Genomic DNA, 27,811 nt, shown 5'->3' on the forward strand with positions numbered 1-27,811 from the left:
GTTATTTTAAGTTAGATATTATTTTTCATTTGCGGCAATTCTTGTGTTGATATTATTGTTTGATTTGCTTTGTTTAATTCCTAGGTTTTTTCTTTGTCATGTTTGTTATATTTGCTTTCTACATTTTATTTTTTCTATATGTTGTTTTTTAAAGAATTTCAATAAAGATCATTTTAAATAAAAAAAAAAGGAAGCACTTTCTGACAGTAAGAGCTGTTTGACAGTGGGACAGACTCACTTGTGAGGTCGTGGACTCGCCTTCCTTGGATGTTTTTAAGCAGAGATTGGATGGCCATCTGTCATAGATACTATAGTTGAGATTCCGACATTGTAGGGGTTTGGACTAGATGACCCTTAGGATCCCTTCCAATTCTATGATGCTATGACAGGCATCCCCAAACTTAGGCCCTCCGGATGTTTTGGACTACAATTCCCATCATCCCTGACCACTGGTCCTGTTAGCTCATGGGAGTTGTAGGCCAAAACATCTGGAGGGCCACAGTTTGGGGATGCCTGTTCTATGAATTGCAACAAGAGCTCTCCAAACTGATCAAGTCATCGTCAACATCATAATCAAACACCCACTGCTAATGCTTTTCAGGGAAGATGGTGTGATCAGACCTATTTTTCAAATGTCTCAACATCATTCAGGTCACACCTGAACTTGACACATTGAGGTTATGCATCATTTTAAATAGTTCCTTGTTGCTGAAATTAAAGCTGCTCGTGTGTGATTACTCTGGTGCTGTGACAACTTAATTTACATTTTGCAAACTTGCATAACCATTAATATCAGCTGAAGATGGGCAGTGTCTCTTATATCTCCACTCCACCCAGGTTCCTCCAGTCAGAGGAGAGAGAGGCACACAGACAGACGGACAGACAACATGGAAGATTTCAGAATTCAGAGCATGTTGTTGACAGGAAGCGACCGGGGGATTGGCCTGGGTTTGGTGGAGCAATTTCTCCAGCTGCCATATCCACCTCAGCTCATCTTTGCCACCTGCCGGCATCCAGATGGACCCGAAGGACAGGTGAGCACCTGAGGATTGGGATGAAACAGTTGGACATTGGCCAATCTGCTGGCTGAAATATCCATCCATTATTCCCCTTGAGTATCTGGGTAAGAATACAGAGAAGCCTAGGTGGGAGCCAACCTGACTCCAATTGACACCAGGGAGGGCCAAGAGCCAGGAGATTTCAGAAGGCTCCTTCAGTAGAGTAAATTACTTTCAGGGGAGTAAATTAATGAAATCAGGGTTCAAGCAGGCAGAGAGCCAGTGTTGTCTACACTGGCAGTAATGGCTCTCCTGAGTTTCAGGCTTGGGAGTCTCTTCCAGCTCTTCCAGGAGATGACATTGGGAATTGAACCTGGGACTTTCTGCATGCAAACCAGTGGCTCTAACCACTGAACTCTGGGCATTTTTGAATGGAATGGTTTTGAAATCTTCCAATGGGTGGGTGTTGCATGTGCATTCTTGAAGATATACCAAATAACCATTTTCCTGCGTTGCATTCATTTTGTACCAGACTACACTGCTTGTACTGTTTATTCTGTTAATTAATTCTGTTAATTCTGTTAATTAATATATACAGCATTTATCTGCATTTGGTTCAAAAGCATTTTGTGTTGGCTGAGCTAAGTACTGAAGTGTTTTGTGTTGTATTGGTTAAAAGTTAGAAGTTAAAGTGGAGCCAGTGATGGGTGCACTTCTAAACCAGCAAAGCCACTGTCCCTTTCCATTCCAAAACTCTGCAAATTTGTAGTAGAAAGTGGCTGTTCAGGGAGCAGACTAAACAGCTGCCACCTGTGACCCCATGCAGAACTTTCCCTGCGACATGGTGAGTTCCCGTTGCTTGGTCCCGGCTCCTGCCAACCTAGCAGTTCGAGAGCATGCCAAAAAGTGCAAGTAGATAAATAGGTACCACTCTGGCGGAAGGGTAAACAGCTTTTCCGTGCGCTACTCTGGTTTTGGTGTTCCATTGCGCCAGAAGCGACTTAATCATGCTGGCCACATGACCCGGAAAAACTGTCTGTGGACAAACGCTGGCTCCCTCGGCCTGTAAAGCGAGATGAGCGCCACAACCCCAGAGTCGTCTGCGACTGGACAACTGTCAGGGGTCCTTTACCTTTACCTTTTTAGCTGATTAGCATCTTAAACCCCTTTTAAATGTGTTTGTGGGAGGGGTGGGGTTATTGTTTGGTGGTTTTGTACTTTTTATTTTGTGCTTTTATATTGTATATTGTATTTTGTGCTTTCATATTTTTTTATGTTGTGAAGCACCCTGAGATCTGCAGGTGAAGGGCAGTATACAAATGTAAATATAATAATAATAATAATAATAATAATAATAATAATAATAATAATAATAATGGTTCTGGTCTGCCTTAATGGAGGCAGACCCACGACAGCGGGAGATCATTGGCAAAGGAAAAACAATGATGAGTGAGGGTAATTATCCTTGCAGATTCCCCCCAGGGAATGGGGGGGGAAACGGGCTTTACTCGCAGTTTGCCTTGGTACCTGGCTCTCACTCTAGCATGGATTGCAGGAAGCAGAGAGGCGCTGAGTGCAAAAGCACTTCGTCTGTTGAAAATCCACCAACACTGCCATTAAGAAGCAGGTGTTCTCCTGTTAAAAAGGTAAAGGGACCCCTGACCATTAGGTCTAGTCGTGACCGACTCTGGGGTTGCGCGCTCATCTCGCATTATTGGCCGAGGGAGCCGGCGTACAGCTTCCAGGTCATGTGGCCAGCATGACAAAGCCGCTTCTAGCGAACCAGAACAGCACATGGAAACGCCGTTTACCTTCCCGCTGTAGTGGTACCTATTTATCTACTTGCACTTTGACGTGCTTTCGAACTGCTAGGTGGGCAGGAGCTGGGACAGAGCACGGGAGCTCACCCCGTCGCGGGGATTCAAACCGCCGACCTTCTGATCAGCAAGCCCTGTTAAGTAGAGTTTTATTGGACTAAAGTACAGGCGCGTGCTAGAAAAGATTAGATCACAAATTATAGATATGGAATATAACATTAAACGGAACTGTGTGTGTGAAAAAGAAAAAAAAGGGAGGGAAGCTCTATTTTACAAAAGGTTTATGATGGAAGCTTAGAGCTGACTCTTCCCCATCCTTTATTACTAATGGAGTGAACTGAATAACGCTAAGAGGACTTAGAATTTAATTTAATAGGAAGTGTAATTACTCATTTATCTTCAGTTGGATGGAAGGATGAAAGGAGTGTGTGAACTGCCAAGGAACTGATAAAGTTCTTTATTGAGTTTATCTGCAGTTCAACAGACTGTTCTTTGCCCCAGGCTGAGAAAAATAATAATGGTGACAACAGATTATTTACTGGGACAGAGTGTTTTTTGCATCTGTTGTTAAAGTTGCAAAACAATGAAGCACAGGACAGAGCAATGGAGATTTTTTTTTTAAAGAAACAATGGGATATCAGCTCCGCCCAAGGCATGATGGATAACAGCAACAACCGGGGGAAAGAAAAACATAACATCTTACAAGGATAGGAAGAACCACCACAGACAGAATAATTGCCACACACAGGAAGGATATAGTTTGAGTTCCTCACTTGTTGTTTTATAAATCATTTAAAGTGTCAACACGAATAGAAGTTATTAATATTGCAGTTGTTGTATAGGGGATTATTATTATGGCTGGAATGTAATGCAAATGATTAAGATTTTGGAATGCAGAAATAAAGCAAATAATCAAGCCATCAATTCTAGCACGTGGGGGGGCCGCCTTATCTAAATTATATAATTCAGTATTTGAATTGATATTAATAACTGTATTATAAATTGATATTGTTATAATGAGGCTATTATTGGATTGTAATTGAAAACTCATAAAATTATTATAAAATAAAATATTATAATAATTATAATAATATACATATTATGGAAGCTGGGGCAGGGGGTAGGAGAAAATGTGACTTTGAAACTGGGCCTGATATAACAGGTGCTTGCCCCACCTGTGTAGGGATTCCATTTATCTCTCCCCCTCCCCCCCAAGCCATAGCCCAGTTGCTTTTGAATTTTGGAGCAAGCGCTTGCTTAGGGACTAGCATGTAAACTTGCCTGTTTTCTCAAACTGATTTCTCTTTCTCCAGGTATTAAAGGAACTGGCTCGCAGGTATTCAAACGTCTCAACTCTTGTTCTACTTCAACTAGGTATGTACCCACCATGACCTATGATAGTCTTGCACTGCCCTTTCCACTGGCAACCCATTTGTTGTTGCTCTTCGTCTTTCCTAATTCCTCCACCTCTTCCAAAGAACGCAGGTAGCAGATAACAATTCCCATCTTTAATCTTCACAATGCTCTGAGGTAGGCTAGGGTTAGGTAAAAAAAAGGTAAAGGACCCCTGGACGGTTAAGTCCAGTCAAAGGCGACAATGGGGTGAGGTGCTCATCTCGCTTTCAGGCAGAGGGAGCCGGCGTTTGTCCACAGACGCTTTCTGGGTCATGCAGCTGGCATGTCTAAACCACTTCTGGCACAACGGAACACCGTGACGGAAGCCAGAGTGCACAGTAACGCCGTTTACCTTCCCGCTGCAGCGGTACCCATTTATCTACTTGCACTCGTGTGTTTTCAAACTGCTAGGTTGGCAGGAGCTGGGACAGAGCAATGGGAGCTCACCTGGTTGCAGGAATTCAAACCATCGACCTTCCAATCAGCAAGCCCAGGAGGCTCACACCTCCACCTCACAGCGCCACCTGCTAAGGCAAGAGACAGTGGCCAAAGAGAGATTTGAATTCAGTTCGCACCTGTATACCTTTGCCACTCTCCTTAACCTACCCTGATTCTCCACAATTGCAGAATTACCACAGAAATATTTTGCTTTTTGCCACAGGAAGGGGCAGAGTGGCAGCAGCTGCCAAACTTGTTAAATTCCTCTGTTGATTTAGATGTCACAGATCCTCACAGCATCAAGGAAGCTGCCAAGAAAGTGGAAGAGCATGTGGCAGGTTGTGGTCTCAACCTGCTCATAAATAATGCCGCCATCGCTTGTGAAACAACTCTGAGCTCCGAGAACGCCCAGAACATGTTGTCCGTATATGCCACCAACACGACTGGGCCCATGCTGGTGTGTCAGGTGAGGAGAGAGTTGGTTAAAACCCTTGCAAGGCCACTTGTCCTACCCATAAGCCAGTTCTCCAGCTGTGGGCCTCTTCCCACTGAGAGGAAGCGGCAGGAAGCCGGTCTCCAGCTAATCTTAAAAGAATGGAGGAAAGAATTGAGGCTTCTTAGCAGGAGAGAGAATGAGATGGGTGGGGGCCTATAGGGTGAAGCACAACAATGGATGATGGGTGCTGCTTCTCTCTCCCTTTACAGGCCTTCTTGCCTTTGCTCAAAATGGCGGCTCAGAAAAGCACGCACAGCGGGATGAGCTGCAGCAAAGCCGCCGTGATCAACATGTCGAGCAGCTATGGCTCCATCTCACTCGTTGACGGGTGGGAGTGGAAGCAAGACGTCAGCTACCGCTGCAGCAAGGTGGGAAAGGAGGGGGAGAGGCTGGACTCGTGCTAAGGAGCCCGGGAGTATCACTGCTGGAGGAAGTGGGGAGGAGAGAGAGAGAGAGAGAGAGAGAGAGAGAGAGAGAGAGAGAGAGAGAGAGAGAGAGAGAGAGAGATGGTAAAATGGAGAGAATGATTGGGGCACAGGGTGAATCTGAGGCACACTGTACTGTCTATGAGGACACATAGGTTTATTTATTTGATGTATTTATAGGTGCCTAAGGTCAATTACAATTTCAAAACGCTAAAGCAAATAAATGATATAAAATGCAGAGAATGGCAGAGTCCTCTCAGGCCAACTGGGAGCTGGGTGAGATGGGTGTTCCCTGGGCCTGGGATCCATCAGTTCTACTTTTGCTCAGGGCACACAGGGTTTTCTTTAGCAGCCTCATGGAAGGCAAAGAGCTTGAAAGGTTTTATTAGGTAGATGAGGGACTATAATTAACTATATTTTATCCCCCTACAGACCCACCGGGGGGGGGGAGTTTAACAGACAAAAGGATCAGCTTACCACTTGTGCTTAAAAGTGCAGGGCTGAACAGAGTTTATATCCCATCTTATGCAGTTTAATTGAAAGCATTAGGCTGATCTTTCCCCTTTGTTACTGGACAGTAAAGATAGAGAAGATTTTTAGTTGCTGTGGTTAGTTCGCCCACTACCCTGGTTTCCTTAATTCCCCATTTTCTCTCTCATACTCACTTCTGCGTGCGCTGTTCCTGGCGATCCAGGGATCTCTTGACTGGTTGTTTAAGGCCGGCCCGATCGAGCTTTGCTTCCTCTGGTTAGCCCCGCTGGAACTCCAGTTATTTCCAGACCCTGGGATCACTGGAGGACTGGTGGCTCCTCCTGGCAAATGGCCTGGTGCATGCTGGATCACCAGTCCTTCCTCGCCCCCAGAATCTGGGCAACCGAAACTCCTGCCTGGCTTGTGTTATAGGAATTTGGGGGGGGGGCATTGAAGACCCAGAGAAGCAAGGGTTCTGACCCAGGAGGAGTCCAAGAACCTCAGTAAGAGGTACAAATTAGGAGCTCTTACTGACAGCGAAATGACAGAGACCACACCAGGACTTCCTAAAAAGCAAGGCGATTTATTCTAAGACAAAATAAAAAGCTGTTGCAACAGCGGTTCCCCTCTCACGTAGCTAGACGGAGCGAAGAACCCAGAACAAAGGATTTCCCCCGACTTTTATAGTTTTTCTTTCCCAATATTACCAAATGACAGGAATAGGGCGGGAAGAAACAAGTTACAGGGAGCAATCAGGTAAGTACAAAGGTTGACAGGTTTTCCTATGTGAGGACTTCAGTAGGACAATAGGTGTTATGGCTTTGATAATGATTATGCAAACATTTTATTTGTTCGCAGGATGGGATCTCCGGAGGGAAGTAGCCAGCAGCCACGCCTGTTTAGATGTTTTTTCCTTGTTGAGTTGCATATTGGTGTCATTATAGTTAGACAAGCTAGACCTTTTGTAGGTTCTCTATCGGTAGGAGAAAATAACAGAAGCTACCCAGAGAATATTGAGAAGCAAAGCCGCTAGTAAGCCTGATCTTTATTAACTGTTGCAACAGGGTGCTCACAACCACACGCTGGAGGCAGGAGGGACTGAGAACTCCTATATAGACTTTTGAAATTCCCCGCTCTGGAGCTCAAGACCACTCCCAGAAAGATCATACATAGGAGAAGGGGCCGGCAGGAAACCTGTTGATGAGTATACCTGGTTGTTCAAGGGGTTTACCTGGAGAGCCTGGCTATTCTTTTGTGACGATAACTACCTAAATCCAGGTCACAGGCTCACCCTATTCATATCTTAAATGTGCCCTTAAGACAGGATTTGTGAGCAAAGAGACAACGGGGAGTGTGGTGTAGTGGTTAAGAGCGGTAGACTCGTAATCTGGGGAAGCGGGTTCGCGTCTCCGCTCCTCCACATGCAGCTGCTGGGTGACCTTGGTCTAGTCACACTTCTTTGAAGTCTCTCAGCCCCACCCACCTCACAGGGTGTCTGTTGTGGGGGACGAAGGGAAAGGAGATTGTTAGCTGCTTTGAGACTCCTTCGGGTAGTGATAAAGCAGGATATCAAATCTAAACTCTTCTTCTCTTCTTCTTCTTCCCATTTCCTTCGATCTTGCAGAGAAATATTTGAGGTCAATTTGGGAGGGACAAAATGGTTTCAGGACTTTTTCTGTGGCTTCAGACATGTGATATGTGTGTGTGTGTGTGTGTGTGTGTGTGTTTGTTTGCTTGGTAGATTTCGGAACATTTATTTTATATATGTAAGTTCTTAAAATTCTTATAACAGTTACCACGTTTATCAAAGAAAGTGGCTACAGACCGAAAAGGAAGTTTAAAACATATATTTTACTCACAGTCAAGCATTCATCCTTAGCAGCAACAGCATTAGAACCAAAGGCAGGTACAATGTGTTTACAGCCTCAGGAGTGATCAGAGGCAGGTCCTCCTTCGTGGCTGGTTGAAAAGAGTGAGAGTGAGGAGGGGGAGAGGACAGAAAATACTTTTGCTTCTTCCCTCCTGGAGAGGAGGGGAAATGACACCACACAGAGTCATCTCTACTAATTATGTTTCTATGGTCTGAGTTGGATTATTGGCAATACAGCTCTATGGTCTTAACCCCTCCACATGCAAACCAGCAGCAATATGTATTATTGGATTTGACTACAAATCTCCCGCAGAGCTGCCCAACCACCCTTCCAGGCCATGGATGGTTCTGTCAGGCACTGATGGGATAGGCACTCCATGGCCTGAGAGCCACAATATGCTTGTAGACGGCTGGAACCAGCCAGGGCATGAAAGCAGGCAACAACGTAACCCCCTCTTGCAGCCTCACACTTGGCTAGGCATCCCTTGAACCAACAGGTCCCAATTGACTGTGCTTCTTCCTCTGCAGGCAGCTCTGAACATGCTAATGCGCTGCCAATCTCTTGGGTATGGCCCCTATGGGATCCTGTGTGTCTCTATCCACCCTGGAGGAGTGAAGACCCAACTTGGAGTAGAGCAGGTAGGCACCAGCCCAAGTGATAATGGGGGGGGGGGACGACATGGTGCTGTGGATTTCAGCCTGACCACCCCCGAAGAAGAATCCTCAGGGCCCACTTCTGAGCAACGATATAGGGTGGATTTTGATGTGCCTGCAGGGAGCTCAGACCCTCCTGGACTTCGCTACTCTAAGGTCGCAGAGAGGATGCACAGGAAGGGGAGGGGAGTGAATTCTACAACCCTGAGTCAGGGGAAGCCTTGTGAACCCATGGGATGAAAAAGGCACAAGCTTTCACATACAGACCAGTTAAGTTGTTGTGGGAGCTTGGAAAGAGGCACTTATGGAATATTAAATAAGTGAGAGCAGCGCCCACACGTGATCATCCTTACTTGCCTGGACTGCAGAGTCACTGGCAGGAGGTCACAGATGAGGTCAGCCTCATCCAGCTCAACGGCAGCAGGGGAAAACGCAGCCTGCACGGCTTCCATGCAGCGGTGCCCTCTGAGCACCTTTAGAGTGGACCTTTCGTCCCCCCCCCCACCCGCCCACGACAGCGTTTTGGGACCTGCTGGTCAGATTCCACGATGCAAATGTCTCCGTGGGATGAGGCTGAGGTGAGAGTTGGGACAAAAATTCAGGTTCATCATTAATGCAAAATTCAGGTTCATCATTAATGCAATCAAGGAGCTGGTCTTCTGGTTTCCCTGGTGTGCTCACTAACATCGCCTGTAGTTGCTGTTGACACCTACGGACTGACTTAAGAAATGCTGCCCAACCAGAATGGCATCTGGTTAACACCCACAGGCAGCATAAAGCAGGGAAGGGTGGAGGCATCCCATGACTCAGGAAGGAGGCAAGTAGGAGGGGGGAGGAGATGGCCTGTTGAGGGCCACTTTCCCATAGAGTCATGTGTCAGGGGCCAGAGGGTGGTACTGGGTAGAGCCAGAACCAGGAGTGGGTGGGGCATTTCCTTTCCACATGAAACAAAGCCAAAAGGGCTGCCGACTGCCCTCTTCCTCTGCCCCACCAGGAACACACAGAAATAGTAGAAAGGCAAGAACTGATATTTGATCTACCTGTACACGTTGACTCTTAAGTCTACTTGCTGAAGAATTGTCAAAACAGGGCCCTGTCATACATTACTACGGTGGCCTGAGTTCTTGCCTTTCTACTATTTCTGTGGGATCTTCAGTCAAGAACTCCAACTTCTTTACTTATTCATTATGGCCAAATGGTCGGACACTTTCTCCTATACCACCAGGAACACAAGCAGGGAACCATGTGGAGTTGGGCTGTTTTGCGAGGGCTCTGGGGAGTCATTGTGACCAAGGGGAGCAGGGCTGTGCTGCAGCCCCATGGAAACGTACGGCAGGGTCTCTCCCAGTCCAACTAGGCAAGTTCATGTATCAGAGGAAGGAGCTGTAAGAGCCAGGGGTGAAACACAGCTTCTTTCTGAGAAGCAGTGGTGCAGCAAGGCCTACTTCAAGCGTCTCCCTCCTACCAGTTCCCAAGCAGAGGGAAGCTGAAATTGGGCTCAGTTTATACCTTGAAGCAAAGTTTAGCTTGCATTTTTTTGGGGGGGGGCACACCCAAATTTCCCAAGGCGCCTCCTTCCACCAGTCTCAATAATTCCATGCCCTCCACCCAGACTGGTGTGGTGCCACATCCCAGACTTCAGCTCCCGTCCCCTCAAATCCCATTTGCAGCCCTTCACCCCCACATCCTTTGCCTGGCAAGTCTGCTCCAGCATGCCCAGGGCGGTGGGCTGGCACTCCTGAAGGAAGGCTTCTTTGTCAGTCAAATCAGATTCTTGCAGCAGGCACATCCCCAGGAGGTGCCAGCCTTGCTTCTGCGAATGCCAGGAACCTGTGTGGAGCTGGTGGTAGAACAGATGGCAGCTTTTGGCCACTTAATAATGCAGCATGATGTCGCTTTTTTTGTTCCAGGGAGTCTTGAGTGTGGCCTCCAGCACAAGAGGGATCATCCAAGTGCTTTCCCGCCTCTCTGCCCAGGACAACGGAACCTTTTTAGACTGGGAAGGAAAAACTGTCCCTTGGTGAGGAAGAAGATACAAAGGCAGAAGTTGAGGGCCTTCCAGAAATCCTGAGGGGCATGCCAGATTCACACAGGAGATGGGAAGAGCCACAGTTTGGGGTCTTCAGCTACTCAGGGTGCAAAGCAATAAAAGGAGCTCTTGGATTAGACTTTGGTAGTAGTCTGCTGACCTTCTGGGTGCTGTCTCCTTCGCTGGCAAATCGCTAAAGCCAGCTACAAAACTGCCCAACCTCTCACCTATATGAAAGGCCCCCCCCAAAAAAAACTGGTAAAATCTTGACCTAGAGTAGAGATGGCTGAAGTTCTTAAGTCTTAAAGCCAGGTAACTATATCTAATTTTGAAAACAATTTTTAAAAGTCCCATTCGTACGTGCTAGAACACCAAGAAGTGCATAATAATGTTAAATACACACCCTAAATAGGGTCTTGTGGCACCTGAAACTCAGGAAGATTTATTGTGGTGGAAGAAATGAGTTATTCTTCAAAGGCTCCTCTTTTGTCCAGTGACCTCTCAGAGCATCCTTCAAAAATTTCACCTGAGGCAGAAGAAACTAAGCCTAGAAGCCGTTGTGTGGAGGGAAAGTGGCACGCCTGTCTCTCAATGAGGACAGGGGGGTTCTCTCATCAGTGAGACCCTGTCCTTGGCACTGTATGCCCACAGAAGGCCTGAGGTGGTAAATGAAGAATACGCCAATCCTTGGTGGCAACTGTAGGGCTCTCTTGAAGAGGGTCTTCCCAGGGTGCTCTGGGAACTGTACCTCTGGTAGGGGACTAGGGGCTTCCTTGCAACTGTCAGCACCCTTAACAAACTCCAGTTCCTAGGATTCTTTGGGGGGAAGCTAAGATTGTTTGAAGCAGCAGCATAGTGCTTTAAATGTGTAGTGCAGATGGGGCCCAAGTATTGGGGGGGTGGGGGCTCATTGGGGGCTCATTGGAGCCAGGAAGTCACAAACAAGAGCTGAGATTGCAGAATTACATTCTGTGTTTCAATAAAAAAACTCAGTTCAAATTTAAGGAAAGTACATGAAATAAGCCAATTCTAATACTTCTTATACCTCTGGATCCAGCAGTATCTATTAAGAGACAATTTTGGGATGCCCTTCCAAGATTAGGAGATGTGTGGGGTTGTTTTTTTAATGACTTCTGCTATACCATCACCTGCCACCATCACCACCTTCATCCATGAAGATGAAGGTCAGCTCACTGAGTGCAGCCTGAGAGGCCGCCTCGCTGCTCCCTACCCCCAGGTGATGGCTGATAACCTGGGTTGGGAGATACTTAGGGGGCCAGAAACACAAACATAGAAAGGAAAAGGGGGGGAAACTCCACCCACGCAGCCATTGCAGAAATCAGCAGAAGGAAAAAGGTACAGATTTTATTTTGTACAACAGAACACAAAATAAATCCAGTTTCTTCCAACTGTGGCATGTGAAGTCAAAAAGTACAAACTGAGGCAGCAGAACTGCATGTAATACTGATAAAGTGAAGTGTAGGCTAGAAAAGGAGGGCAAACAGCTTTGGATCCATGATTTCCTTAGTTTATAAGTAGCTGCTTATAAGAGATTTGTCTACAGAGGCAGCCCAAGGCAGAAGGGATGGGGGGGGGCAGGCAGAACTTCCATTCAGAGGAAGAGAAAGGAAGTCAGGCTTGGGGCTTGGGCCATGGGTGGGAGCTGAAGGTCCAGGCCTCCAAGTCTACCCCAGTCTGTGGAGCTCAGGAAGCAGAAGGGGGATTTAAGCAGGAGTCCTTCTGATCACACTGGGGAAAGCACAAGGCCTTCTCCAGACTTTTCCTTCCCTTAAGACGCATGGGGCACACCTCTCACACCTGCAACCTCTACCCAGACCATTTTGCCGGTTTGAGAAACCGTCCTGGGGTTTGCCAGCAGCCACCGCATACATCGTCCAACTCAGCCACTGCCAGCTCTGAAATGGCAGAGGTTTGTTCCCTGTAGTTCTAAAGTTCCCCCCTCCCCACCCCCCACCCCGGTTATTCAGCAAAATTGCTGGCTGGGGACTGAAGGTCAGCTACCGTGGAGAAAGGAATTGTGTCACAGCCGCAGTGGGAAGCTCCCTTGCAAATGATCCAGTCCAGGAACAACCATTTGCCCTGTCCTATGGATGAGCTGGCCCCGTGTCCAGCTGGCAGCTCATTTGTAGGAGCCAGGGGAGGGTGGCTCAGAGATGCAGGACTCTTTGACCAGGTGGCAAAACTACCGTAAAGTCAAGTGGAAATTACCTCACTGAAGGTGTGTGGGGGGGGGGGAGAAACCTGGGTTCAGCCAACAGAGATGCCCAGCATGAGCATCTTAAAGAATCTTTCAAACTTTGAACATTCACTTGGCCACTTACACAATCGGAACTCTGATCCTGCCAGTCCACAGCTCACTGTCGGCAATGTAGAATGCATTCCTGGGGAGGAGCTTTTATCTTTGGATCAGAGATGGTCCAAAGGAGAAGGCAAGTGGTAAGGCAGGATCCGGTCAAGGTTGCCCAACATTTCATGCTCTGCCATACAAGTTCTACCTGGATATAGTCACCCATCACAACCTACCAGCTTTGTCTCCTGCAGGCATTAAGTGACCAGGCTGCTGAAGAGGCAGAAGAGATTTCTTCAAGCCATCCACAAAAGAGGCAGAGGGAGGGGGTGGGGAAGATTTCCAGTTCCAAGTGACAGAGTGAGATGAGGAATATTTGCTGCTCTGAAGACCCAGAGGTGGAGTGGCCTGGAAAGATTGTCCCATCACTCCCACCAAAAAGCAGCCATGTAGGTGCTGCTGAGAGCCAGGCAGGCCCTAGCCTTGTTCCAAGCTGGCTCTTTCGCCCAGGCAAAGCCTCTCCACACAGAGCAGCAGGAAGGGAGAGACAGAGAGAAAAAGGCAAACACATAGCAGACAAAACCACCAGGGAGTGGAAAGAGTCCAAGGGAGCCAGCAGGGCAAGTCAAGGCACTCTTTGATGCTCAAAATTTATCCCCCACACACCGCCCCCCCCAAAAAGTGCCCAGAGATTTTAGGAAAGTATTGGAAAGAAGAAGAAAAAAGAACAGGTGGACTGCCTGCTCCCTCAGCCAGCTGGCAGGCTCCAGACTTCCTTGCCCAACCAGATGTGCCTTCCAGGGGTTTTAGACTCTCAGCCACAGCAGCATGAGGCAGTACTGGCTTGGAGGAGTCTCAAACCCCTGGAGGGTGGTGCTTGGATGGCTGCCCCCCCTAGAAGTACATGGCTGTTTGATGCTCTTCTAGAGACAGACTTGCTCTCTTTTGCTCTGACCATACACAGCAGCTGGAAGGCCAGTCCTGCTGCCTCTCAGCATCCAGATGGCAGCAGAAGCTCATTAGCAGAAGACTTTGCAGTTCAAACAAAGAACATCTCTCTGGTCTCTAATGTGCTCTACTCCCTCAACACACACAACCCTCTAATATGCTCTACTCCCTCAACACACACAACCCTCTTGAGAGGCATGTAAACAGGGTGGGGGAGGTACAGGAGGAAAGAGGAAGAAACAGGGTTTTCTAGGCTGTGCAGTTAAGTCACTGTTGCCACAAGGAATTAGGATTGGTCCCCTTTGGGGCTGCTCCCTCCTACACAACTCATCTTTTTTTTTTAAAAGAAATACTTATTCAATACTGTTTGGCATGATTGCAGTTTTGAAGGGCAGAGAAAAGGGCGGGCTGGTGCCTGGGGTCTTGGCCTGCATACCCACAAATCCCTGATGCCCAAACAAGAGGGAAGTCCTTTAGCTTTGCCTTCGCCCCTGCTCTCCTCCCTTCCAAGGTCAAGTAATGTAATGTAGCCCAACTTCCTAAGCCTCCTGCCCCCAACTAAAAGGCGAGGCCAGTGCAAACCCATGGACAGTGCGAAGTGAGGATGCCACAGGGCTCCGTTCAAAGGACAAATCTGCCTGCTCCTTTCAGTGGTTATAAAACATTTCAGCAGAATTCGCCCATGGCCCAACAGCAAAGCATTAATTAATACCTGTGTGCAATACCTGTGTTGGTTAAATCCTGGAAGCCTTCAGGAATGGAAAACATTAGGTCTAGAGGGCTGACAAGTTGCCAGCCAGTCCTCTTCAATTGCCCAAAGGCAGCTGAACCGAACACCAGATTCCTTTCCTGAAGGACATGTTCCTGAGTAGCATGGCTCACCTGCCCCGACTTTCTGCTCACCAGCAGGAACCCCTGCTGCATCTGAATATGATTCTGAGAAAAGGGAAACAAACAAACCCTGAAACTAGGCAGCTCTCCACATGCTATGCTACTTTCCACCAGCCTAGCTTCTAGGGCAAGAGAGCAAACCCAACAAGAAGGAAATTGGCTCCTCCTACTCTGCCCTCCAGCTAGCTTGCTACCCTCCAACAATGCAGCCTGGTGCTCTTCCACCCTTCCAAACCATCTCTCTCTCTCTCTCTGCTGCAATCTGGAGGGACTTAGCTACACAAATCAGTCCAATGGCAGGGAGTCTTGGTCGTGGGGCAGCAAGCAGTTCTTTCAGCCAAGGTTCGGACTAACTGGAGGGAGCTGGCCAGTCCTTTCAGACTGGGGGCCACTTCCCTGGCTCCCCCCCAATCATTGAAACAATTTGAGTAAAAGGGTGGGGCAGAAAGGTGGAGGTAGAGTAGGCAAACACATGCAGGCACCCTGCTCTGAGATCACAAGAAACGGTTTGCCATGAGAGGGAACCTCCTGCTCACCCAAACCCAAGATGGCGGTCAACTTGATTACAGCCATGAATGGTAGAGAAAGGTAGAAGTCACCAGGTCTGAAATTCGGGTGGCTTTGGCATGGGTTCCCCTTAGGTTCTAGCACAAGGGGGCAGTGCCTGTCCCTAGTGGCACTGGCTCCCTGAAAACCGCCTGTGTCCATAACCACCCACCAGAGTCAGGGTGCCGAACGACAGAGTCTTCCGTAGGCACCGCACCTCCCAGACTTGGCTTCCGCAAGCAAAATCTTCCAGAGTTTACTTGATTGTAACAACAACAAATACAATCCAGCTGCTCTCTGCATTTTAAACCTGATTGTACAAAATGAAGACACACAAAAAAGAATCTTCCCTGGACAAAAGTGGGAAACGAGAAGTGCCATTTAGCAAAGGAAAGTTGATTGTTCATTTGCTTTTAAAAAAAAATAAAAACAGCGGAGCCTCTCTGGATTGTAAGGGCTTCTTCCAGTTGCAGCTTCTGGGGCAGCCTTGCAGTGTGTCGCTCTTAGCAACCAGTCAGTGTCCAGGCTTCCCAGCAGACTCAGAATGGCAGACCTCTGAGAACTGGTCAAAGAGCAGCCAAACCTGGCCAGCCACCAGGTAGATTTCCTCCTCCTTTGGCTGCTTTTGTGCACCCCTTCCTACTTTTTAATCTTCATTCAAAGAAAGAAAATGTGCAGCAATGTATCTCCTTTTAGCCACCAGGTGGGGAAGCCTGTGCTACGTACTCAAAACTTGATTTGTTCTATTTGAAAATCCTCTTGATTTGAGGGGAGAGGAACAACAAAACACACACACTTCCTTCACTCCCCTTTGAGAGTATCTTTCTGCTGCAATTGCTTTCAGAAACAGTGTACCTCATTTGCTCTCTGGGGTCTCCCTGGGGTGCAGTTTTCCCAGGGTCCATCTTGATGGGTTCAGGGGAAACCCAGTGCTCAGCCCAGGCCCTACAGGTAGCCACCTGGCCCATCATCCCCTGCAGGCCAGTCACCAAGTCAGTGCTGGAACACAGCAGCCTGGAGGGGTCAGTTACCACGATAAACATCAATCTTGTTTGTCTTCTCCAGAATATCAAGGATATGGGCTTCAAAATCAGCATCATGCACCCCAGTTTTTCGGAACTCTCCTGCATAGCGATTGTTTTCCCAGTAATGGTGCCAGTTGCCACGGCTGTCTGCCCCAAACCCAAAAACGTTCACCTATAGCCAGGGAAAGAAAAGAGAGGGTCCTTGTCAGCAAGGGAAACATCCACTGAATTGAAACTCAGTGGGATTACCCGCTAAGAGACAATGGAGTGGCAGGGGGGCACTGTAGGTGTAAATGGCTTCCAAACTTTGCAAAGCTGGCTTCACCGTATCATTATACATACTGTACACCTTTTGGCGCCAGGCAAAAAATGTTCCTTTTCAATCAGGCCTTTGGTTAATCTGATTTACATCCTATGCCCTTTAAAATGTTTTTTTTGGGGGGGGGGTTATTGGTGTGTGTGTGTGTGTGTGTGTGTGTGTGTGTGTGTTGTGGTTTTATGTCTTGATTTTATTCTGTGAAACGCCCTGAGACCTCTGGATATAGGGCAGTATATAAATTCTAACAACAACAACGGGAGGAGAGGAAGTGGCAGGCCTTTCATGGGAGGGGCTCCACACACTTGCCCAGCTTGGAGCCAAATGGGCACATTCATTTTTTTTCACTGCTCTTTTGTGCAAATCTGGCATATTAGGAAACTTGTATTTCAACATTAAATTGTTTTTTTCCTTTTTAAGATTATCTGTGCACATGCCCACAATGGGCCTCATGTTTCCAGAACATAAGGTGGAAGAGGACTGCAACATGGAAGACAAATACTATCCATCAACACTGTCAACTAACGTGGATGGGAAACACTAAGACAGATTTTAGACGCATAACTTTAAATGCGTTCATGTGTGGATGAAGTTGCACAGATGCACACATGGAATGAGCAACCCACATACACACAGATGTCCCAGTGTGGATACAGCCATAGAAGACACCTAGCATTGTTGGTCCCCATCAGGTTGTTTGGTTATAATCTCTTCTATCTTTCAATATACAGCATATTTTATTATTATGTCCGTGTGTGTGTGTGTGAATTAATGTACTACCGTATAATTAAGTAAAACTGGCAGACCTGTCCATGGTCCTGCTTTGTGTTGAATCTCTGTGCTGAGTGATTGTGAACTGTGACCCACCTTTTTACATTCTGTCTCTCTTGCCTCCCCTTTAAAACACACACAGGCACACGTACACACCCACACCCACCCACCCACACACACACACATGCATCCAGTCTGTTAAATAGACCAGAGGAGCCTGCCAAATTCCAGGCGCTGGCCCTCCCTCTGCAACATGAAATCTCTGTTTACAAGCTGGGAAGCCTCTCCAGCTACTTAAGAACCCACCTCATCACAAACGTGCAAGGCAAAGAACAGGACCAGCATCCCCGTGGAAGGGTAGCGTCCGTGGTGCTCTGTCCATCGGTCATGGATGTATTTGAAGAAAGCTGGGTTGTAGATTTGAACCTAAGGACACAAATCACAGAAGACAACATCACAACAGGCAGTGCTTTCTCTGTGGGAAGCCCCTCCACATGGCCATTGAGTATTTCAATCTCAGTCCACACAGTCCAGAGGAAAAGGCTGAGGCACTGTTAGTGGATGGTTCCCTAGACCGGGTGGCTGGGAAGTTGCCTGCTCTTGATGGGGTTACACACCCTCTGAAGGAGTACATAAGCAGCTTGGGGGTAATCCTGGACCCATTGATGTTGCCTGGTGCTCAGTTGCCCTTCGTGCTGCAGAGCGACTTCCATTTTTAAAAATGTATCTGATTACCTTAGGAAACCTGGAGTGTGTATGTGTATAGTAATGCATATACAGTGGTACCTCGGTTTATGAACACAATTGGTTCCGGAAGTCTGTTCATAAACTGAAGCGTTCATAAACTGAAGCGAACTTTCCCATTGAAAGTAATGGAAAGTGGATTAATCCGTTCCAGACGGTCCGTGGAGTACTTAAACTGAAGTGTTCATAAACTGAAGCGAACTTTCCCATTGAAAGTAATGGAAAGTGGATTAATCCGTTCCAGACGGGTCCGTGGAGTACTCAACCTGAAGCGTACTTAACCTGAAGCATGGGTGTAATTGGTTCCGGAAGTCTGTTCATAAACTGAAGTGTTCATAAACTGAAGCAAACTTTCCCATTGAAAGTAATGGAAAGTGAATTAATCCGTTCCAGATGGGTCCACAGCGTTCGTAAACCGAAAATTTGTAAACCAAGGTGTTCATAAACCGAGGTTCCACTGTACAGTGGATGCTCGGGTTGTGAACATGATCCGTGTGGGAGGCAACCCGAAAGCACGCAACCTGAAGCGGCCATAACCCGAGGTATGACTGTAGTATGTTTGTATTTTTAGTAGAACCAACCAACCCCCGAAAAAACAAAATACTTGCTTCTCAAGTTATCTTAAGAGAGATGAGAATTTAGAAAATACCCATGCAGATGAAGCCAACATGGATATTTTCAGAGAATCCCTTCCCTCTCCTCCATGAAGGCCAGACTTACCTTGTCTTTGTCCACCCGAAGGAAAGGCTTCACGGGCGCATAAGTGCTATGAGAGAAGCAGAAGGGAGAAATAATGTGAATGAGATGTTCCTCGCCCCCCTCTTGCTAAAAAGATGCTCTGCTCAATTGCCCCCTCTGCCCTCCCTTCCCTCTTTCTGTCACATCCCCATATTAACTCTTAAAGGAAGGGGGGGGCATGGAGGGGCCAACAGACACAGTGAAAATTTGGGGGCTGGACAAACCTGAAATTGAACCAAGCAGCTCTGGAGTTTTACAGAGAGAACACAATTCTCTTCTTTCCTTCATTACCGCCACTCTTGGCTGTCACAAAACGTGAACTTTCACATACAGGTAGCAGAGCATACCTTTATGTATGTTGCACCCCTCATTTTGTGTACAACATTCAAGTGTGGACTGTCTGTTCTGCTTACACCCTGGAAGCAACTTTTTTGCTTTCAAACATTTAACCATACACTGGAAAATAATAATGGGTGGGACCAGCATGCTACCTAAGACAGCCATCTTTTGGAAAAGGTCCAGAAAGGGTTGAAGGCACAGGAATGGGAATTACTCGTCCCCAGGCAATGACATGGTGCCTGTTGGCCAGGGCTGCCCATCTTTTCCTCACTGGGTGGGATAAAATCATGGAATTGTGGCATTGGAGGGTATCCAAAGGGTCATCCAAGCTTAACTCCCTGCAATGCAGGATACGTACAATCGGATCTGGCCCGTCGACAAGGCGCTTGCCATCCACAGCAGGTCCAGGGCTTTGAAGGGCACAAGAACAAAGCTAACGTTGGCAGGCAGGTTCTTGGCACTTTCTGGGTACATGAAGTGATGAGTTGTCCTACTCCCAACATCTGCCTCAAAGCCCACTGTAGGGGCCTGGTTCATCCTGCAGGGAAAGAATAGGGGAACAGGGAGAAGCATTTGCTGAAGTTGTGGTCTGGAGCATTTCATTATTACAAAAGGGTGTGTGTGGCAGCTCAATCCAGCCTCTGAACACTAAAATATTATTTTGAGGGTGGGGGTGTGTGCTTGCACAACTTTTACATTGCAGTGATAACAACATACAGTGAAGAATCACAGTGCCTTTGTAACTATTTGCAGAATAGAATAATTTATTGGCCAAGTATCAACCATACTTGGAATTTTGCTTCGACTTCATTGCAATGTAAAGATAAAACGTACCTCATACAAACAGTATTCCTCCCACAATACAACAGCACAGTGAAAAGACGCATACCACCAACTGGCCTCCCTTCCGCCCACAACTACAGATTCAACATTTTGATGGCACAAGGAAAAATGCTATTCCTGTGCCTAGATGTTTTTGTAAATAGAGTCCTGTACTGACATCCGGATGGGAGTAAATCAAACAAGTGATGACCAGGGGCAATTCTGATGAAAACATCCACACTTCTGACTCTGGCTCTCCTCAAATGCAAACAGCAACAGAACTCAGTCTCTCCCATCTCCAACAAACACTGAAGGGAGCAAAGCTTTTCAGCTCAGTCCTGGATCACCCACCAGTTGCCAAGTTAGGCAAAATCACAACATTAGGCCTAATAATAGTAACCAAGGAGAAAGACCCGTGGGTTTTGCTTCACTGAGAAAGGAGAGGCTGCATTGCTTCACAGGAGGCAGCCAAGCCCCATCCAGGATGTGATTCCAGAGTGGGCAGAGAAACATGTGGATCCCACACCTGCTCTTTAAGGGCAGCTGGCAACCCTGTCCACCAGGGACCCTGCAGGATGCTTCACCTCAAGCTGCCTTTTGAGAGATCTGCCACTAGATGGCAGCAAGGTGATGAAGGATGAAGCTCTTATAGCCGCAAAAAGAGTCCCGAAAGGGGTGCTGTGGTGGGGCAGACACTGCTAAGGCACCGCTCTTCCACAGTCAGCTGGATTCAGAATGAGAACTCTCGTTCCCCACACCACTTACGTGTTATATGCAAAAGCATCTCATATGTGCTAGGTGCTGTACAAGAACACAAGGACCCCCTACCTAAAGGTAAAGGGACCCCTGACCATTAGGTCCAGTCGTGACTGACTCTGGGGTTGCCGCGCTCATCTCGCGTTATTGGCCGAGGGAGTTGGTGTGCAGCTTCCAGGTCATGTGGCCAGCATGACAAAGCTGCTTCTGGCGAACCAGAGCAGCACACGGAAATGCCGTTTACCTTCCCGCTGTAGCAGTACCTATTTATCTACTTGCAGTTTGACGTGCTTTGAATTGCTAGGTTGGCAGGAGCTGGGACCGAACAATGGGAGCTCACCCCGTCGCGGGGATTCGAACCGCCGACCTTCTGATCGGCAAGCCCTAGGCTCTGTGGTTGAACCCACAGCGCCACCTGCGCTGCAATTGTAGAAAGCCATGAGATGAAAGGAGCGGGGAGTTGGGAGGAAAGTGGGAGAGAAGAGGTGGAGGAACGAATACGATTAACTAAGTGTCCACTTGACAACACCATCCAAATGCCATATTGACCTGCAGCCAAACACCTGAACCAGGCATAGGCAACCTTGGCTGGCCAGATGTTTTGTAACTACAGCTCCCATGATCCCAAGCTAACAGGGCCAGTGGTCAGGGATCATGGGAGTTGTAGTTCCAAAACACCTGGAGAGCCAAGGTTGCCTATGCTTGAACTGAATTGACTCTGCACTGCAGGCAATCCTGTCGGAGTGATAGGTCACCCCACCTCATGCATTCAAGGGAAAACTACCCAGTTCAGGGGACTCAAGAGCAGCTGCCCAAGTTCATCAATGTTTATTTTATTTGCTTCCAGTTGAAATGCCAGCTTTCCAGGCCTTTCTCTGGGAAAAAGATTCAGCCACTTTAGGCCTGTTTCAGCCAATCCAGATACACGTTCATACTATTTCAAATTGCAAAGCATGGTCTGCACAGTGACAGACCCCAAATGCTGGCAGAGCTTCTGGAAACTTTCAGGCAGCAGCAACTAAACGCAAGCACAGGTATCTGTTCCTTGGACAGCTGGTGGGGTGGCTGAAGGTGATGAACATAGAATCGCCAAGTAGTCAGATGGTCCCTTGGCCAGGCAAGAGGGGCTGGGAGTCAAACCTCCTTCCTCAGCAGGGAGAGAAACTGGAGTGGAAGAGGCAGGTGGCACTAGCTGTTGCTGCTGCTTTCTTCATCCCCAATGTTTGCCAGGCTGCTGTTCTCTGATGCAAGAGCCAGCCCAGCAATGATGGAGAGAAGACACAGAGGGATCTGGCCCTCCCAGTCACTCACCTCATGATGAAGTCATGCCCATTGATTTCCCTGCCATAACCAGAGCCTTGCAAGTTGCCCGAGTTGCCAACCACAGCACAGCGGCGGCACGGTTGTGAGTTCTGGGAGCTGTATGGGTTCTCTCCAGGGACAATCTGGAAGAGCTTCCCCAAGACTTCGTTCAGGTTGTGGGACTTGAACTGTGGCTGTAGCATCTGCAGGGAAAGGAGAGGGCAACATGAGGCCAAAGTGAACACCCCACAGGCACCAAGCAGCCAGCTGTTAGTGTGGTATACTAAATCCTTCACACATGGGAGTAGGAGAAGGACATGCTGCCTTTTGTCTACATTTACACCTTGCTCTGAAACTGGACTCAGACCAGCTTAACACCAAAGCTTCCCCCAAACATATCCTAGGAGCTGAAGACTTGAGAGGGAGCAGAGATCCCTTTACAATAATATTATTCGCTTCTTGTGATACAAATTGTATTGGATTAGGCAGAGGTGATTGATAGTTTGGCCTGGTATTCAGTGCTGTTATCACTGTGTCACTGATATGAAATATGCTTCTGTGATTTTCTTTTATGAATTTCAGATATATATTGTATTGCTTTTGCTATTCTGACAAAATGAAATTTGATGGGGCTACAATTGATGTGAGCCGCTGCACTAGCTCAAGCATATTTGGGAAAGAGCAACATACAAATATAACATCAAGATGCAATCCAGGGTATTAACAAGCCTCTTTCCTCAGGAGTCAAGGTGTGTTGCATTATGTGGTGTGAATGCATACCTGTTTTCCAATTATTTTGGAAATTAGTCTTTGAAGAAGTTTATTCTATTACAGGGCAGGTGATACAACCTGATCCGAGGCTAGCTTTATTAAATCTGTTTACAGATGACCATAAGAATTTATTATTTCAGAACCTACTACTAATCTTTTTCATGTCTGCAGCTAGAAATACAATTAGACAATATTAGAAAACAGCTACCATACTAACTTAACTCTGGAGGCATGGTGGGATAGACTATGGGATATAATCCTCATGGAGAAACATCTTAGAGTGATCAGGAAGACAAAGACCAGAGGAACTGTAATGTGGAATGAAAGGTGGATGTTTAATTTAGTACAATGGAAAGGGCAATGTTGTCCACCCACCACCAGCTACCGATGCCTTACTCTGGGACAATCTGTTAAAACAGAGTAGAAGACCCTTAACTGCCATAATCAACCATGAACTATTGTACTAACCTGCTTATTGTTTGACAGTAGCATTTACTTTGTATATTCACATAATGCTTCTTGGGGGTTATATGGGGATTGCTTGTTATACGTGTTTTTTGAAACTGAAAAATAAAGAAGTGGGGAGTGGAGGAGATGTGTTACAAGAGATGGGAGGCTGAAAAGCAGAGTGTGAGATGGCATTTCCTGATGCTGTATATTCAGAAATGTACAGAAGCCAAAGAAGAATATAGAGCACTGTGTACTTCTTGGTCCTGGGAATTCTGCCCTGCATGAGATGTCCACACTCTGCTGGACACAAGAAACAGTGGGGTGGGGTGGGGCGGGGGGTTGGGGGCAAGCCTTTCCTGCAGCAGGCCCTAAGAAAGTTCTTCACTAAATCTCCGAAGCATTGACTCTGGATAAAAACAAGAAATGAAAGACTATTCCCAGGACTGGTGACATCTCTCTGGAGGACAACAAATGGTGAGATATGGTTTTGACTCCCTTGAGGACATAAGAATAGGTTGTGTTGTTACCCTGTTCTGTTTGGTTGGTTGTTTACCTGCAAAATATTAAATTCAAAAGAAGAACGTTCTCCTCTGCAGAGGTGGCCGAAGGGGGACAGACCAAACTACACAGCAAGGACCAGCCATCATATCCTCAGGAAGGCAGAAAGTGGTTCTTGCATATGGCCTCTTTCTCTTCCCAGTGCCAGAGATGCTAAGAGGATGGATGGTGCCTTCCCCCCAGGTATCCTCACCTGGCTCCTCCGAATCCCCAGTTAAAAGGTAGAACTAGGAAAAGCCCTTCTCTGCTGAGGACCCTGGAGAGCGACTCCTGGCTGGAGTAGGAACTGTAGAGCTGGAAGGGACCACAAGGGCCATCTTCTAGTCCAACCCCCTGCAATGCAGGAATATTTTGCTCAATGCGGGGCTCAAACCCATGGCCCTAGCTCCACCGACTGAGCTAGTCTGACAAAAGGATGGCACTAGGCTGGGGAGGGAAACATTCCTGGAAGAGATAGATGGCAAGGCAAGAGGCAAGGAACAGCTGGCCGGCTGCTTCCTTATTCTTCTTAGCAGTTACACAATGAGAGCACCAATCTGGGCCTTTTAAGAAAGGTGAGAAGTTCAGCCCCTGCAGCAAATCCAGCCTCAGTCACTCAGCAAAAAGCTCTGCAGCTTTCATCAAACAGATGGTGCTGCTGGATGGCCAAAAGGAGAGGAGAGGAGAGGAAGAAGCAGGCTATCCAAGGCAGAGGCTGCAGCTGGTTGCTGCTTCCCAAGTAGCAACACCCAAACTAAGAACACATCTGGAGAGGCACAAACCTTGGTTCTGCCCAAACAGCAGAGGGAGGCAAAAGCTAAGCAACCTGCACATGCATGAGTCATGGCTCTGTTTAGACTGCAGGTTTCTGCTTCTCCTCCCCTTGCGCTAAGGGGAAAACTCCTGCAGAGGAGAAAAGCAAACCAAAGCAGCTTTCAAGGAAATGATGCCTGTACCATCTTTGTCGCTTGACCCTGGAAGACTGTATTGCAAGGCCTTGTCTGCAGATGCTGAAGAATAGGTATTTATGATTTGCAGGCAGGATAGCAACCCACATGTCTAGGAAGCCCTGTTGCCATGTACACCTGACAAAAAGCACTCGTGGTCAGCTGCTACTTGAGCACACACTATTAGTTTGATTATTCCATTTGTAGCCCACCTTTTCACCCAAGGGCAGCCAACTGCTAGCCACACAATGGCCCTGGTACCAGAAGAAGGGCTTTGGGATGATGTCATGACATGGAAAATGTGGAATGGACAGAATTTGATGGTGCATTAGAGGAGCTTAAAAGGAAGAAACAACAACAAAAAAACAGGATAATTTTTTTTACTTTTGGGGTGGTGGAGGGGTGCCGGGAGGTAAATCACTCTTAAAAGTTCAGAGATCTATGGAGAGGCTTTAATGTGACTTTTAGTCATCCCTTCACTAAGACAACCCAGGAACTGCATTCCATCTGGCCTTTGGGGAGAGAAGCCCTGCTATATAGTGATCACTTCTAGGCAAGGTGCTATTTCACCTGGATTAATCACAGCACTGTAAATTATAGCAGCAATAGTACCAGAGAGCTTGATGGGAACCACTAACAGGATACAGTATACAGACTAAGCAGCTTGCAGGCTGGGAATTTTGTTGCACGGTGTTTAGACTTAGCAGGCTGTCCTGGTCTTGCTGCCCTAAGTGGTTGTAATAGGAGTGGGAATGTCAACCCCTCCCCCGGTCCCCGATCCCCAAAAAACTCACCATCCACCACCTCTGGACATCCAGCGGCAAGTCCATGTTCTCTTTGGTCCACACTGGGGAGATGTTACTGTCGTAGCGGGTGTCGAACCACTCTGAGTCACTCACGTCCACCACACACCTGCGACAGGTGCAGCTCCGCACAAAGAGCCCCTCCTTGCTGAGGCGCTGCATACCAGCGTAGCCTGGCACAAGCTTCACCCGGTGGATGCCGTTCAGCCCACTGGGGTCTAGGTAGGCAATGCTGTGGTGGGAGTAGGTGAAAAGGAGGGACATGATGAAGACAAGCAGGAAAGCCGTGGAGAGGAACCAGAAGCGCAGCGAAAACTTCATGGTGGGCATGAGAGGGGAGGAGAGGCCAGGAAGGGTCACTTGGTCTGTCTCTCTCTTGCAACAGAAAAAAAGGCAGGGGGGAAAGCTGGCAGAGAAAGTGTTTGGCTTCTCAAAAGCTTATTATGGGAACCCTCACAGTTCTCCAGGTGCTGCAGAGACCAACTTAGTTACGGAAATGCAACAGCAGCTGTTGGCAGGTGTTTGGAACAGACCATCCCAGGTAGCTTCCAGCCACAACTCTTTGGGTTCTTCTTACATCAGTCACAACCTCTCTGGCCCCGCCCAAGCATTTTGCATACAGAATTTGGGCCACAGGAGAGCAAAATAAGAGCGACCTCTGCCCTCTTCCACTGTTTGACTCAAAAGAGAGCCGTTTCCACAGGGTCTCCCAGCAAACTAGGTCCCCAACTCTGCCTGAGTATTTTTCCTTCCTGAGAGGAGAGGCAGAGCCTGTCCTAACACAAAGCAGAATGTCATGGTCCTGTCTGCTCCTTGGCACACATTTCAAGGCTCTGCATCCCAGCCGGAGAAAGAGAAAGCAGCTGTTTGTCAAGTATCAGAGCAGCTCCATCCTCGGGGTTAATGAGCCACGTTCCCTCAGCACCACCACTCCAGCAGACAGGAAGCTCCTGCCAGTTCCCATCCCAGGACCTCGCCTCTGAGCTGGCAGCTGCACATCTGGATCAGCGCTGCCCGGGGACAGCCGCCGCTTGGGTGGCCCAGGCGCTCTCTCCGCCCTCTGCTGCTGCCACACACGCTCAGTCTGCAGACGCAGCTCCCGCTCAGCCCTGCAACTTCCTCTCCAATTTGGCATCTGGCAGGCGTGGAAGTGCAGTGTCCCAGTGGCTCCTCCTCCTCCTCCGCTGCTTAGGCTTTTAAATAATCCCTTGGCAATCTTTCCCTCTCCACTTGCTGGCCCAGAAAAGGTTCTGCTGCAACAAAGCCCTGAAACTGGAGAGAAAGAGGAGGATTTTAAAAATGATACATATGTAAAATAAGACTTGTCAAAGGTCAGCCAGAGGGAGGAAGCCTCTTGCCCAAGGGTGCCTGGTGGAAGGGACACTCCCCCCCGCCCCCCAATATGCTCCAACAGCCCCCAGGGAAGGCAAATTCTTGGTTGCAACATCTGATCAATGCAAGCCCTCCTCCCCTCCTGTAAGAAACAGGGAACTTGTGTGAAATTGTCCTCTCCTGCAGGATAGACAATGAAGGGCTGCTACAGATGGCTCAAGCCAGTCGCAACCCAGGGTACCACAGTAAGAAAAAGAGCAGACTGCTTTCCATGGGCTTCTTCTCTCCCTTTGCATCAATTGTGCCATGAACAGAAATCCACTATAAATCTTTGTAGTCAAAGCCTCAGATTGCCACATTGGTCTCCAAGAACTAACTCAGAAGGTTGAAGAAAAACCCTTTTCCAAACCCTTACTCCAGTCCGTGGAGTACTTAAACCAGGCACCCCCAAACTTCAGCCCTCCAGATGTTTTGGACTACAATTCCCATCTTCCCTGACCACTGGTCCTGTTAGCTAGGGATCATGGGAGTTGTAGGCCAAAACATCTGGAGGGCCGCAGTTTGGGAATGCCTGAGTCTTAAACTGAAGCGTACTTAACCTGAAGCGAACTTTCCCATTGAAAGTAATGGAACGTAGATTAATCTGTTCCAGACAGGTCCGCGGAGTACTCAACCTGAAGCGTACTTAACCCGAGGTATGAGTGTAATTGGTTCCGGAAGTCCGTACTTAACCTGAAGCGAACTTTCCCATTGAAAGTAATGGAAAGTGGATTAATCCATTCCAGACGGGTCCGTGGAGTACTTAAACTGAAAATACTCAAACCGAGGTGTACTTAAACCGAGGTGTGACTGTAAAAGCAGGCATTTGCCCA

At 47.7% G+C, this 27,811-nt stretch overlaps 2 protein-coding genes across 3 annotated transcripts in view; one reads left to right on the forward strand and one right to left on the reverse strand.

The window, feature by feature from the left end:
• The first annotated feature begins 825 nt into the window (after nucleotides 1-825).
• Nucleotides 826-10,732, forward strand: LOC118087183 (uncharacterized). Its single transcript, XM_035119599.3, has 6 exons — nucleotides 826-1,034; nucleotides 4,129-4,189; nucleotides 4,927-5,114; nucleotides 5,354-5,512; nucleotides 8,439-8,549; nucleotides 10,475-10,732. Exons 1-6 carry the CDS (start codon nucleotides 888-890, stop codon nucleotides 10,586-10,588), a joined length of 780 nt encoding a protein of 259 aa, XP_034975490.2. The 5' UTR covers nucleotides 826-887; the 3' UTR covers nucleotides 10,589-10,732.
• Nucleotides 10,733-11,943: 1,211 nt separating this feature from the next.
• Nucleotides 11,944-27,811, reverse strand: part of ST3GAL2 (ST3 beta-galactoside alpha-2,3-sialyltransferase 2) — a 33,389-nt gene continuing 17,521 nt past the window's right edge. For both annotated transcript variants that reach the window (XM_035119597.3, XM_035119598.3), the window contains exons 2-7: nucleotides 25,599-26,879; nucleotides 22,109-22,302; nucleotides 19,578-19,757; nucleotides 18,863-18,908; nucleotides 17,705-17,824; nucleotides 11,944-16,483 (exon numbers count right to left, since the gene is read on the reverse strand). In XM_035119597.3, coding sequence (XP_034975488.1) covers nucleotides 16,310-16,483; nucleotides 17,705-17,824; nucleotides 18,863-18,908; nucleotides 19,578-19,757; nucleotides 22,109-22,302; nucleotides 25,599-25,937 — 1,053 coding nt within the window. In that variant the 5' untranslated portion in view covers nucleotides 25,938-26,879 and the 3' untranslated portion in view covers nucleotides 11,944-16,309. The remainder of the gene's footprint in view (nucleotides 16,484-17,704; nucleotides 17,825-18,862; nucleotides 18,909-19,577; nucleotides 19,758-22,108; nucleotides 22,303-25,598; nucleotides 26,880-27,811) is intronic.

This window comes from Zootoca vivipara, chromosome 6 (genome assembly GCF_965207765.1).
Source record: "Zootoca vivipara chromosome 6, rZooViv2.hap1.1, whole genome shotgun sequence".
NCBI classification, from domain to species: Eukaryota; Metazoa; Chordata; class Lepidosauria; order Squamata; family Lacertidae; genus Zootoca; species Zootoca vivipara.

Coding starts and splice junctions, on each gene's coding strand:
- LOC118087183 (XM_035119599.3), top strand. CDS start 888: ATGGAAGATTTCAGAATTCAGAGCATGTTGTTGACAGGAAGCGACCGG. Junction 5,115..5,353: donor GGCCCATGCTGGTGTGTCAG/GTGAGGAGAGAG, acceptor CTCCCTTTACAG/GCCTTCTTGCCTTTGCTCAA. Junction 5,513..8,438: donor TCAGCTACCGCTGCAGCAAG/GTGGGAAAGGAG, acceptor CTTCCTCTGCAG/GCAGCTCTGAACATGCTAAT.